At 47.4% G+C, this 14110-nt stretch overlaps 1 protein-coding gene across 6 annotated transcripts in view; it reads left to right on the top strand.

Moving 5' to 3' along the window:
• Nup214 (nuclear pore complex protein Nup214) overlaps positions 1-14110 on the top strand; it is a 221979-nt gene that overhangs the window by 88527 nt on the left and 119342 nt on the right. For 5 of the 6 annotated variants that reach the window (XM_077673352.1, XM_077673343.1, XM_077673347.1 and 2 more), the window contains 3 exons: positions 4593-4793; positions 8210-8385; positions 13057-13184. In XM_077673352.1, coding sequence (XP_077529478.1) covers positions 4593-4793; positions 8210-8385; positions 13057-13184 — 505 coding nt within the window. The remainder of the gene's footprint in view (positions 1-4592; positions 4794-8209; positions 8386-13056; positions 13185-14110) is intronic. The other variant, XM_077673339.1, reaches the window with a different exon arrangement.

The following is a 14110-nucleotide window of genomic DNA, read 5'->3' as shown; positions in this document are numbered from 1 at the left end:
TGCGTACCTCCAGAGCAGCACATACTCGCAGTGTGGGATTGGCCAACCTAAGAATCCATCACGAGAAAGCTTCGCGTTCAGCCATCGTCGTCGTTAGGCGGAGGGGTGCATGATTTTTTCCTCGAGTCGTCATGATTGCCTTCTGGAAAGAGTAGCAATGCTGACAGAACACTCACATGCATTTGATAAGCCGCTGATTAAAAAACTCTGCCGAAGGGCTCACTAAAGGCTGCAGCCTGTTTTCAGGCTCGAAAAAAGCACGCAAAGCAATTTAAAGCGAAGTGAACATACAGCAACATATTCATTCCTTGAGCATTGGGTATCCCTAACTTTAGGAAATGATGATTAGTAGGCTCTGTCCTCTTTGAAAAAATATAATTTATTCCTGTATACATATTTAAATGTACTTTGTGTGTACGCGGCGTTCACATTCAAGAGTTAAAAAGAAAACAAAATAAAAATTTGCATGACACCTGGTGCTTCTAGAGCACTTATCCTCCTATGCTAAAGATTTGAAGGAATGAATGGAAAGTATATGATAGGAAGCTGTGCACGTCTGTGCCAACAATGATGCAGTAAGCTTATAGCCACAAAATTTTAAATGAAAAGGTAAAGGCAACTCAGAAGATACCTCGACTAGTAAGGGCACTAGTAATGGGGAGGGGGGGGTAGGTGTCAGCATTGCCTGGGGGGGGGCTCTGTTTTTCCTGGGAAACACTGGCCCCCAAGCCCCCCTGTAGTTGGCGCCTATGCACAGATGCAAACCTGGCTAATAGGCTCCGGAACGATCGCCGGGTGGCGCTGCACTCTCCCCTCCGGGGGAGTACGCCGGGGCGGCCGCCGCTTCGGCACGTGCTTTTTTCGCTGCGCGCGTGCTGCATTTCTCGCGCTAGGAAAAGGGCTGGGTAAAATTTTCTTTCGACTTATGAAAGCATACACATTAGCACGTGTCCAGCAAGTTCGGTTTTACACGTAGAGTAGCTACTGGGTCCATTTTTGCCGGTGCTTGTCTTGTCGTTTGCTAGAAACGCGTCGTCTGCTACGCGCCAGTCGAACGGCCGAGCGCCCCGGCGGTTTCACGGGATAAAGAGTGCTCTTGTGGGCGACCCTTGGCTGGTCTAACCACCTCAGTCATCGCGAAACGACTGCGTCTGGTGAACGGCTTTTCAGCGCCCTAAGCAGACGCCCCCCGGCCCGCTCCTCCGCATCTGGCAAGTGCACGCGCAGCTCGCGCTGTCTCCCGCACCGCCTGAGGCATCCAGCCTCCTACTCACGAATGCGAACAAAAAGGGACTGCCGGCTGCGCGAACCACTTAAGCCAGCACGTACAAAGAGCGGCGGGAACACTCCTCACTAGCCCGAAACGAAAAGATGAAACTGAAAGCGAAGCAAACCCCCCATATTGTTGCATGGTCAGCTGCCACGACAGTAAAGAAGAGGATCCATTTGTTAAATTCTGCATATTTCCCGCGAAAGCACACCAAAAGGATAGAATGTAAGCATGGATCACTGCGGTTTGAAAGGTGAAATAAGTTGACACATTTTTGTTTGTATCTGTGTGCTTTCAGTTTACAGTACCCGGCTTTGAAAATGCGAACTAGTGTTCTAACGAGTCCTCCCCTCTACACTTTTTTTAATGCATGCTGCCAATGATTGTTTTCCGCTATAATAAATGAACTTCGGAGTTGTTTAGCTGGTGCCGTTTGATATCGTCCATATATAACACAATAGCTTGACATTTTGCATGGGTGAAAAAAAAAATAGTTTCTAGCGATTTACCTGGCTGTAGTAGCTCTGGTCCGTCTTGTCATTGTGACTTGTGTTCTGGACGGGACTGCTGCGTTGTTCTTTTTTTTTTTTCCCACATTTACAAATACTGGTAAAAAAAGAGTTATACACCAAATTCTGCGTATTAATAGTAATTAAAAGTTATACGCCACAAGCTGTTGTGTTGTTTCCGCGAACTGTCACGCTAATGCATACTTGTACTCCAAGCGGGTGACAAACATTGCGAACAAAAATTTCTTCAAGGACAAGTAAAATGGAAATGCGGCGCTGTCAGCGCACCCCTTAATTAGCATGTGCCTTTCTAATGCGTTTTTATAAGATGCAGCTGATTGTTTCAAGAGTAAGAAATAACCTATTAACCATAATCAATCACGTTTATCTTACATTTCTTGCAAGCCTCAGTGTTTCTGCAGTCCAGAAAGTCCGGATGTCTGAAGCGCGAGCACGCGAAGGGAGTAACAAACAAGAGAAAAGTACGCTGTGACAAGCTGAACAGCTGTCGCCTTGCAGAAGAAAAGAGCAACTGACGACCGCCGAACAACGCGTTTCCCCCCTTTAAATCGTCGGGGCAGTCTGCCGGTCGAGCGGCGGGAAGCAGGCGGCGCGTCTGTAGCAGACGACAAGACAAACGTCGACAAAAATGAACTCAGTAACTACTCTGCGTTTAAACCGAACTTTCTGGACACGTGCTGACGCGTATGGTTTCATAAGTAAAAAAAAAAATTTGCCCAGCCCTCTTCCTAGCGCGAAAAATGCAGCACGCGCGCAGCGGAAAAAGCACGTGCCAAAGCGGCGGCCGCCAGGGGAGAGGGCAGCGCTTCCCTCGCTCGGCAAACTTTAGCTTCGCCTCCCTATGGTCTAGGCCTAGCAACGATTCCCAGGGACTCCGGGCAATAAAATGAACCATCAAGGGCACTGCTAACTTCATCTGTGGTCTTTTTCGGCTGCAGGGAGAAACTCGTTGCTCCAGTAATGCTGAGTTTGTGCTCAAGATGTTTCTTTTCCCTTTTGCTTGTACAGCACCTTGGTTATCGCAGGTAGGGATGATACTTTGTGCAGTGTCACTATGTGCTGACTACTTAATTTAGAAATTTTTGAATTTATTTTTCTAGTGATCCCCTAGATGTGTTGGATCTGTTGGTGGTACAGTCAAAACCCGCGATAACGAAATCCCGCTGGTACGAAATTCCCGCGGCAACGAAATATTTTCGCATCCCCGGCGAACGTCCATAGACGTCCATGTATTTTATATCTCGCGGCAACGAAACGTTTTTGGAAACTGATCCCGCGTTAACGAAATTCGGTGCAAGTTTGGTCGGCATTTTACCTACCCATTGGAGGGTAACTGTATCCAAAAAGTGCTCAAGTGCATTTTTTTTGGACTCAAAGTGCGTAAACTTCAGCCACAGCACGTTTGCATGGCCGCCGCCATATTTGTTTACAAAAGACCGCGCAGCCGGCGGCCGTGGAGGCAGCTCGCAGCGGCACCACCAGGGGGCGACACATGGTGACTCAAGTCACGGCCGTCACGGCTTTGGCTTGGGCTACGCTAGCCCACTACCGCTGAACAGAGCGCGTGCGTTTGTTGTTTGTGCGTGGCGATTGGCATGTTTGCTCTCAGTTTAAGATGCCTTCGCCAGCCCAAAAGTGGAGGTTTTTATAGCTACGAGATAAGGCAGCCATCATCGCCCAAGTCAGTGGCCCAAGGGAGGATAGCGCCGACGAGTTTGGAAACGCCTGCAACTAGCTCAACCATTTTGAAAAGCAAGGATCCCACCAGTTTTCAATGGCGCACGTGCGCAAAACAAAACAGTGACAGCTGTGACCTTTCTGGACGTCTAGAAAGCGGTGCTCACCAAGTTTTGTAAACAGTATTGGTGCAACGAGGTGCCACTCTGTCTGGCAAAGTTCGTAAACAGAAGAAGCTGGGCTCCACTTGCATGATCGGACATACTCAGTGCCGAGGGCCGGGGCGGAAACGTGCAGAGAAGGTGAACCCACGGAATGTTTTGGATGCGTTTGACACTATCTCGTTCTTGGGCGCGCACGACGACTAGCAATGAACCACTTGTACAGTGGTAGCTGAACTGTGACGTTGGCTGCAAGGTAAGGCTCACGAAGTAATATAACCGACTTTAGGAAATAAATTTTTGGTTTGTGGCCAATTTTCCGGTCGTTTATGTCTCATTCTCGTGGCAACGAAATTCCCGCAAAAACGAATTTTCTTGCTTTCCCCGGCGGTTTCGTTATTGCGGGGTTCGACTGTAGTAAGAAATGATTGAAGGCCCTGAATGGCAGCTCCTACAATGGGCAGCTAACACCTACGCACAGCTTGTACTTGTAACACCAGGCTTTCACATCCTTCGTTTTATCAGCCCACCAAAAGGGAACTCATGTGTTAGATAGAACTTGATATGTTGGAAAGCCTAGGTACATGTTTTCACTCCCTAAAAACAGCAAATGCAATAAACACGGTTAATAAATACCTAGTATCCGAGAGTCATGGCCCGCATCGGCTCCTCGTAAGCTTCGATCCTTGATAGATGTATTCAGCATATACAGGGTATTACCACAATAACTGAGCGTCTGTAAAATTTTGACCTGAGCGAACTGCTTCTTTCTTCATCCTCAGACTTTACATGGATGTTGCATTTTATGGTTATTTTGCTAAACACCAGGGTCAGTAGTGGGGCTTAAATTTAGAAAATGAGAAAAGAAAAAAACGATTTTTGCCTACCTTGGGCAGTTTTCTGTCCTCCTGCAAAGCTTTCGTTTTTTTGTCTTTTGCTTCTCCTGCCGGCCAGCAGTGACGGGAGCGAAGAGCCATCGCCTGAGGTCATCTACCAAACCCTGCGCCACATCCGCAACACTGCCTCCGTGTTTGACAAAAAAGTCGACTCGCTGTCAGCTCGCCTGGCCAACCTCCACCTGCACAAGGGCAGCAGGCAGCAGGGCAAGGTGTCACGGCCGCACTGGAATGATGGCAGCAGCAGTGCTGTGGAAAAGTCAGTTACTTTGCCACTCTCTACCCTTCTCTACCCTTCATTCTCCTTTTGACTGCCGAGGGTTGAAATTGGGACAGAAAGTTGAACTGTTTGGTAACTCGATACGGGCGACCCGTGTATTTCTATCCTGTGCCTCGTCTTTCAGCGCTGAAAAATGTCTTCACTACATTGACAGTCCTTGCCCTGTTTTAGTTTTAACCCGAGAGTGTTTTTGTTTTAACCCTTTGATGCCCAGTGTTGCTCAGAAGAAACAATATTTTTTTCTCTCGCACTTTACATTTAACACCATCTATCGACCGACAAAGGATCCCAGACCTTCAAAAATTAAAGAGAGGGCAGCACGTACTTCCGTGTCCTAAAAAAAATATTATTTATGCGTCTCAACTCACATCGAGCCCGGGTGGCTCAATTGGCTAGTGACTGGTAACTGAAATTGTGCAATTTCGTTGTTATTACAAATGATAGCAATACAAACTCTGCGTTATGGTCTTCACTTGAACCATAAATCCTGGTGATCAAGGTAGCTCTCTTGTTCAAGTGATGAAGGGCAGCCATGCCCAGTGTTTCCCAGTGCCCAGTGTGGCCTAGTGTCCGTCCTAATGAACCAAATTTCTTTCTGACTTTATATTTGTGATGTCGTAAGTCCTTTTAGATCATAAAACACTTCTTGCATGCTTATAAGCAAAATAATAATGTTTTGTCATCAAGTGGTTAAAAGGTGGGCACTGAAATAAACGGTGGCAAATGGGAGCGCTTCCAGCGAGCCATGAAGCAATGCTGTTTGTCCACCCCCTGCAATCAGCACAAGCAGTAAGTTTGTCCAGTAAACAGGGTAGTATTAAATGTTCATTAAGTGTTCGCAGCCAATGTTGCTGGGGGGGTCATAAGTCTGCGAAGAAATATTTTCATGTTTTTACTAGGTAAAGTAAAGTATTAAAAAGACACTTACTGTTGATTGTCTAACCTACGACAGTAGGGCGACGTAAGGAGACTGGATAGGCACGCTGTAGGGGGTAAAGGACACTACGACAAGTATAGAAGGACGACAAGACAAGTGCTCAGGCAACGAGCATGCTGCCTAGCAGCCATTTGGGTAGACAGACCTCAAAAACAAAAATAACGTGCCTACCTCAGTATGCAGCCGACTCAAAGCACGCTCAAAAACATTCTTGGAACGCATCGCAAGAATGCCGGCCTTCAGAATGACTTCTTACGTGCACGCACTGTTGCTGTTGTCTGATTGTATGTTCAGGGCTTCCATTCTTGCGCCAAATGCGCCAATTTGCGCCAAGGCAAATTCTATGCTCCAAACTGATATAAACACAAAATATTGCGCCAGTGTGCTCCAAAATGACTGCCTGCATTTTTTTTTTTGTCAGTTGTTATCGCCCACTGGCGGGTGTACCAAAACAGCGTGAGAATGGCGGGCCTTGTATGCTTGTAGGCGTTGCTCTTCGGCGCCATTTGTCGCATTTGCACAGGTACCACTCGGTACAACGTTTATCGATACTTTTTCAGTTTCGGAACTGCGCCTTCCAAAGCGGGCGCAACTTTACCCTAGGCGCTGAGAGGGCGCTCCGGTCGCGAGTTGCGCTGTGTCGGCGGCTCCGACGGCAGCGTTTACGGCGTGCGCGGCCGTTCCGCTGGGCTCAAAGTTGCGGACGCGGTGTAGTTGCGTGTCTGCCCTACAAATTTCTTCTTCCCGCTTGCGTTTGTCTTCGCCCTTGTGCGAGAAACTTGCCTTTTCAGTGCATTCGATTTGGGATGCTATTGAGCAGTGCGGCCGCGGGTGAAAGCATTTCGTGACTCCGTCAACATGCTGGGTTTTCTTTCATGTGCTGGGCTTGGTGCAAAGTTGTCATTGAACACTTGCAGTCTTTTAACTTGGGTCGTGCCACAGCCAAAATTTCGGTTGACTGTATTGAAAAAAGTGTTGCTGACCTGCCAAGGAACAAGTTCCTTTGTTTTTTTCAGTGACGGCCCTAACACAATGAAGAGCGTCAAAACAAAGCTGAAGGAAGGAGTCTGTCCGAATATTTTGAACTAGGAGGAACATGGATGATGTTGAATGTAGCCAGGTGCTATTTTCTGAGGCTAATTCTAGCCTTGCCGAGAACATGGCCAAGCTGGCAGCTGTCAATGTAGAATTGCAGAAGCTCTAGAATGCGGTGCAGTGGGGTCATCAGTTTCATTTCAAATAAACAAGTTGTTATCATCTTCTGACTGTCTTCAGTGTGCCAATTTTAGACATTTACTAGTTTTTCTTAAGCAGCATTTCATTCTCGATGCAACCCATTGTTACTTTCGATTTCCCTCCCAAAAAATCCTCCTATATGTCTATACAATTCATAATTTATTGCTCCAAAGTGCTCCAAAACTTGTATTTGGCTGCTCCAAAAGTGATCCAAAACCTAAATATTCGTGCTCCAAAAATTGCTCCAAATTGCAATTAGTCAGTAGCACCCCTGTATGTTGATCAGTTGCCTGATTGATCAGTTGCCCGTGTGTTGTGAAGATTGTATGTGCAAAGTAAAGCCTCGTGGTGGTTCAACGCCACAGCTAGCTAGACTCGTGGCAGATCGCTTCTGTTGGGCGTCCTACGGAAACTACGGCGGGCTGTTGGCCGAGGCGCGTTTTACCAACCATTGCCTCCTTTCATGGCCACAAGTATGCGCTGCAGTCGCGCACGTGCATTTTGCGACGTCTTGGTGTTTACACACAGGGAGAGGTTCATTATAAAACTGAGCTCCATGGTTTGAAAGGTCAAGTGGAAGGTGGACATTTCAATGGAGGGTGTAATTTTATTTTTCTGATGATGAATGCAATACCACAAGGTGTTTAATACATAATAAAAAAATTAAAAGAGAGTTGTAACATCTTTAATTATAATTCTCATTTGTGCACTGCAATACATAAAGCAACGGAGCAGCATAGCTGATCAGTATAGTAGTCGGGTTTATACGAGCAGAAAAAATATGTTATCGGTCATTGTGCCTGTCCGTGTACTGACGTTCTGCTAGACGCGCTGGCATCATGGTGTTGTGCACATAGCAGGGCGAAACTCTCATGTTGCCGTCGGCACCATTTTACTCAATCCTTAATGGTCTGGGAAAGTTTTGTGCAGCAGAATGCAGCATATCATATCAAATTAACTTTAGCTCTGTTGCGAGGTTACCAGTGCTAGCTCCATAACTTTGCACATGCTCTTATGTTGGCTTTCTTGCACAATGCCACAGCTGCGTGAAAAAGCCACACGCGCATAAAATGTGTCATACGAGCGTCCAGGTGAGAATGAGCAGGGCTTGTCGCAGTGTTCGTGTTATGGTTGGCGACGCTAACATTTCAAAACATTGTGTGCTGAGCGACGTGAAGATCAAACAACCGTCGTGCTTACCAGGGGTGCTTTCTTTCCTTAGGGAGCAGGAGGTATCGTCACTTGCGGACGCCCTCCTGTCAATCAACATGTCAGCTGCAGTCAGTGCCGGGAGCCCTCAAATGCCACGCAGGGTAACTCTCAGCCCTGACAAGAAGAGAGCCTTGGCACAGTTTTTCAGTCGCAGGGAGGTGACAGTTATTGAACCCGAAATGATTGGTGAGCTGTCCCCCTGACTTTCCTTCTCCTTCTCCTTGTAGCTAAAGCACCGCTGTGGACGCCATTAGTTGGCGGTGTTGATTGCTGGGGGAGCTGTGCCAATAATGTGTGTTCCGCTAGAGAGGCACTAGTCCAAATATGGCGGTTTTGCTTCCTTGCATTAACGTAAATAAATCTGGCACGGACAGTGTGCAGCAGGCCACTGTGACCAGTGCATACAGCTTTGTGGTAGAGTGAGCTCACTTGCTCATCTTCAGTGAGCAGATAGCCCGCAGAGGAGCAAGGCTCATGCATCAGAGTAGCATGCGGGTAGTGTGTGCTTGAAGCTTGCACTGAATTGAGTGCAGCATGATGCATGGCTTTGCAAGACGACGCGTGACAAGGAACTCTGAATAAGTGAACAACACGGTCTCACATATGACAGCTGCGAATATGCACATACTTAGACGACTATTTTCCTACTTCATTTTTGCGAGTAAACCGGCTTCAGATGTTGCACATCACATGCAGTGAGTTTCACTGATGTGCATTGCACCACACCACTCTACGACATGCGTGCCCGTGGCTAGGTGCATGGCCACGTTTTAGATTTCATACATTGCCACAGCATAATTTGTACCATACAAATGTTTCATAATTGTCAATCACTCATCTACAGAAGGTAACAAATGGTAACATTTTGAATAATCATTTTGAAAGTATTTGTAACATTTTGAATAATCAGTTTGAAAGTATTCAAACAAAATTGTTATTCATTTCAAAGGCAAACAGCATCATTAGCACATGTGTAGTATCCTTTGACCTCCTTTGACATGATTTGCTTCGTGAGTTTTAAAATCACTGAACCAGAGGCCGTCAACAATACCACGTGTGATAAACTTGTTGGTTCTTGCCTATTTGTCCAGAGGAGCAACAGTGTGTAAGCAATTTTCTCTGTTAACTCTTTCACGAAGGCGCCATAGGCAATCGGGAGCCGGCGTCCGATGATTTTAAATCTCCCGCAAAATCTGAAACCCGCGCTCCACAGACAACTATTGCCATCTGGTGTGTTCATTGGCAACTTCTCTTTCAATTTCGGTTTCGTTTGTTTATGTGTCTTGTGTGATGGCGGTGAGCAAGAGAAATTTGAACCGACGGTAGAGGGGAGAAGGAGAAAAAATTTGCGTCGGGTTCGCGCCGCGCTCCGCACAGTCGGACTGCTGTAGCAAGCACTTCGGCAGCTCCTGCTGTCGATTTTTCTGATTCCAGCAGCAGTGAGGGGTCAAGCAATGATGTGGGATCTTCCGATTTCAGTTAGGACGACGAAGCTCCGGTTCAGGTGCCTCGCACTTCAACAAGTGCTGGCAGGTAATTTTGTTGCGACTCCGCGCTGTATTTATAAAGAAAACGTGCTTCTTATCTGACGACTGCGGTTTTGATTTTGTGTTTAGGGTCTCGAGAACGTACGGCCGGGATATTTTGCCAAATGCACCGCCGTATCGTGCTATCACCTTCAAGGTAACCTGGCGCTCGTGTCAGATTAGTGCTGCAGGGTTCAGGTGCGACGCTTGTTGAGAGTGCTCAGTTTTTTTTCTTGTTTTTTACCACCGAACTTATAAGGATTTTGTGCGAGGACACAAAAGAGTATACCGTAATTACCCGATTCTAACGCGCCCCCGATTCTAACGCGCACCCGATTTTCCTGACCAAAAACCGAAAAAACTTGCACCTCCGATTGTAACGTACAGGGAACTGTGTGAGCAAGAAAAACAAATGCGAGAGAAACGGGTGATTTATTTCCCGAAGTAATCTCACTCATCTCACTCCTCGTCGCTCTCCGCTGACCACAACATCTCGTCCTCGGTGCCGTCAAGCACGTTCGCGATGCCACACTTCTGAACTAACGTTCAACCATGGTCGATGGGATCGTGGCCCACGCCTCACACGCCCATCCAGCCTAGGCGCCTATGCTTCCTGCATCCGAAAAATCGTTGCTAAAAGCTTTAGCGCCATCTTGACATGGTGATGGCGATGGGTGGGATGAAATTTCCGCTGTTTCGGTTTGTGGGCTAACGTACGGGATAGCAGAGGACCCCGGCTAGCTTTGCTAGAGAACGCTACGTGCCGTACACTAGCCCTGCGGAATCCGAAGACTCACGCACGGGTTCGAGTACTCACATGCGGTAGACAGGCTCCGGCAATCCAAAGTGAGGCTTTATTGCCTGGCAGATACAGTGCATACACCAGACAACACGACTATCGCTCGCGGGGAGACAGTGGCTCCTGTCGCTCGCTCAAGCCGCTGGGCTCAGACCTCGATATCCGTCATCACGGCCGCGGGAGCAGGGGAGGCATCCCGAGGCGACCGATCAGGGCAGAATCTCTCGGCAGAGTCCGTGGAGCCAACTGGGTTCACCGTCATCGGGGCATTCGGCGTAGGCACAGCCGAGCCAACCAACTCCGACCAAATCGCCCAGTCGACTCCCCGCCGGAGCGCTCGTTCGTCCCGCAGGTCAGCTCGGAGGGGAGAGGAGGTCTTCCCCTGGTTGAGGAGAGGGTGGCGCGAAGGAAGGTGGCAAACTGGTCCTCCTTCCCCCGCGCCCTCGCGCACACGTTCGCGGCGAGCCGGTTCGGCGCGCACACGGGGTCATGAAGAGGTCACGACTGACGTGACGCGCCGGCTGCCCAAAATGGCGGCTCCCAGCTCGCGGAAACATGTGCAGGCGAGGCGTAGGGAAACAAGGGTCCCCACAGGTTTCGGATTCGTATCCGATTCTAATGCGCATGCGATTTTTCGACCTATTTTTCTGGAAAAAAAGTGCGCATTAGAATCGGGTAAGTACGGTACTTGGATGCACATTTTACAGAGACTCATTCACCCTTGAGTGCCCTCGCGGCGTGGCACAGCCGTCAGTTGCGCTAGGTTGACGGGCTCTCAAAAATCCAAAACTTGCTGTACACTGTTGATTTATATATTGAATCATAGCCAGGGAACGTAGGAACAATTTGTATATCTTAAAATACCTGAAATAATTTTTAGTCTCGGTAAAAGTGCCGATTTGTGTTTTTCGTATACTTTTCTTGGGGGCTTTTTTCTGATTACTTGACAAATAAACTGTAAGTAATTGTACCTTTAACAAAACTGCTGCTTTGTGTTTGGAAGAGCAATCTATAAGCTACAATTTCATGCATAGCAAGGCTACGTGTGTCCAGTAGCTCAAGAGAAAAAAAAAAAACGTTTTGTGGAAGCACTTAAAATCGGCCGTTTTTTCGCTGTAACGAGAGTTAATCATTCTGTCCCCATCTGCATTTTGTGTGTGTGTGTGAGGGGGGGGGGGGATAGAAAGGTGGGGGTTTTGTTCTGGCCAACAGTGAATTCAATGGCGAGATTTGCTCTTTAGATTCTCTACTGGTGGAAAATTCGAGGGAACTTTAATCACTGTGTGTTTTGTTTACTGTGTGTTTTGTTTATGTTTTGTTTATGTTGTTTTAAAGTTCCCTCGTAAACAAAACACTGTGTGTTTTGTTTACGAGGGAACTTTAATCACTGTGTGTCCAAATCTTGGACACGTTATAATAATATAATATAATAATATAACGCATATGCACCTCCTGCAAAACTACCACTTTTTTGTCTTACCTGCAGCCCCCACAGGTACTGGCGATTCTAGGACATCTTAAAGGGACCCTGCAACACTCTTCGTGCAGTGCAAGTAAACCTGCGCGACGTTTAGATTAGACTTCCAAGAACACCCGAGCCAAATATTACACGTGCACGTGGAGCGGTAAGCGCGCAAATCGCCGTGAAAGACGCAGAAAAACCAACCGCGCTCTCTTCAATTCTCCTCATTATGCACCCCTGGCATGGCCTCTGCGACGTCAGTCGGGCCATGGCTGTCCTGGCTGTCCTATTGGCTGTTGCTGGTCAACCTCGTGGCTAAATTCTGGCATTTCCTGTGACGATCAGCCGTCGTCGGCGCTGTGTATGAACCTCTTCTATGTCTGAACCTGTCCGCATGCTTTTGGTGTTACTTTTGTTTTGAGTGCGCGTGGAGTTTGAGTGGCGAACTAAATATTCCACTTTCAACGAGTCCACTCGACAACAAACGTTTATTGCTCCAAAAACGCCCTACCAGCCTGAGCATTTGCTTGCGAGCAGGCCACCATGCCTGCTTTTTTGTGGCACCAGACCAGAAATAGACCCGTCCACGTTGCGGGGAAAAGGACGAAACTCCCCGGCCTGTGACATATCAAAGGCCGCCGAACAGAACGCCGCGCGCCGCCCCCTCTCCTGGAGAGAGCGCGCAGCTTTCATCGCGTTGTCCGCGGTTGAGTTGAGAGGGAACACTTATGCGCGATTTTTCATCGCGCGTAGTTTCGGTGATAGTGAACGGATTTTCATAATTCTTCCGGGAGGAGATTGCTGGGACAATAGACTTTACCCCAAAATACATTCCCAGTAGTTGATGGTAAGTGTTGCAGGGTCCCTTTAACGGTAGTACACTTCGGGTTCATCTTTACTTGTGCAGCTTGAGGCATCCCTCCGCCTTACACATCGACAAGATTTCCGATGTCTGTGGAGACTGAGAAGAAGAAATTCATGGAATGGAGGGTTTAGTCCAATTTATTTGCTGAGATATGTATCACAAAGTGTGCCAGTTGGTGCTTTGTATCTTTGTGCGTCATTTACAGAGCAGTACACAGAGTCGCGGCTGATTTCTAAGCTGGCTCCTGTACTTGAGGGTATCGCGGCCAAGGATCAGGCTGCCAAGGATCATCAGGCTAACAAGGATCGGGCTGCCAAGGAGGAAAGTATCCAGGTGTGCACTACCACTGTTCCGCTTTTAATTCATACAGGCAAGGGGCATGTGTATGCACTTGTAAAGGGAAGCTGAATGCCTCTGAATTGAGATTTCGAAAGCAAGTGTGGTGCCTGTGGAGGAATAGGGAAGGGTTTTAAAGAGGCCATAAAGACCAAATGCAGGTTTTTCAAAAAAGCGTTTCATTCTGTAGACACCAATGTGGTACTGAAAGCATGGAGAATCCAGGGATTAGAGGATACTTACGTAAAGCTCAAGGGAGGACATGCACAAGGGATGCACAGGAAGGGTGCAAGACAAGGAGACACTATCCCTGCAAAACTGTTTACAGCCAGTCTTGAGGGGGCATTCAGGAACCTTGATTGGGAGAAGCCCCTCTATCCGTATCCCTTTATGATTAAATGGAGAATATTTCAGCCACTTGAGATTTGCGGGTGACCGTTTTGTTCAGCGAGTCCGGAGAACACCGGCAAAAAATTTTCTTATTTTTCTTAGAACACCTGCCTTAATTTTCTTTATTCTCTTATGAACCGAAAGCTCGGTCTTGACCCCGCCTACTTCATAACCCCCGTATCAACACGTCAAACTCGTCATTTACACGCATTATTTCTTTCACCATGTTTTGCTCAGGCTGATTTGTTCAAATTTTCCTTATTTCCACAAACAGTCAATGAATGGAATAACACTTCTGAAGAAGACCCGTTATCTGCAGAGTGCCTTGAACCCAGCTTTTAAACTAGATACCTGCTTGCATCTTGGTCCTCAAAACACCTGTTCCTATGCAACTTTGTACCTACATATTGCTGGGCAGTCAAGTGCATCCCTAAATGCAAATATGGCAATTAAACTATAGAAGAAGTGGATTCTGTGAAAACACTCCATGTACATGCCAACATGAATATGTCTTGGAATGACCGTGTAAACAA

This window comes from Haemaphysalis longicornis, unplaced genomic scaffold (assembly GCF_048455015.1).
Source record: "Haemaphysalis longicornis isolate Haplotype H1 unplaced genomic scaffold, Haemaphysalis longicornis Haplotype H1 scaffold_1, whole genome shotgun sequence".
Classification (NCBI taxonomy): domain Eukaryota; kingdom Metazoa; phylum Arthropoda; class Arachnida; order Ixodida; family Ixodidae; genus Haemaphysalis; species Haemaphysalis longicornis.
This window is presented reverse-complemented; position numbering and strand designations above follow the sequence as displayed.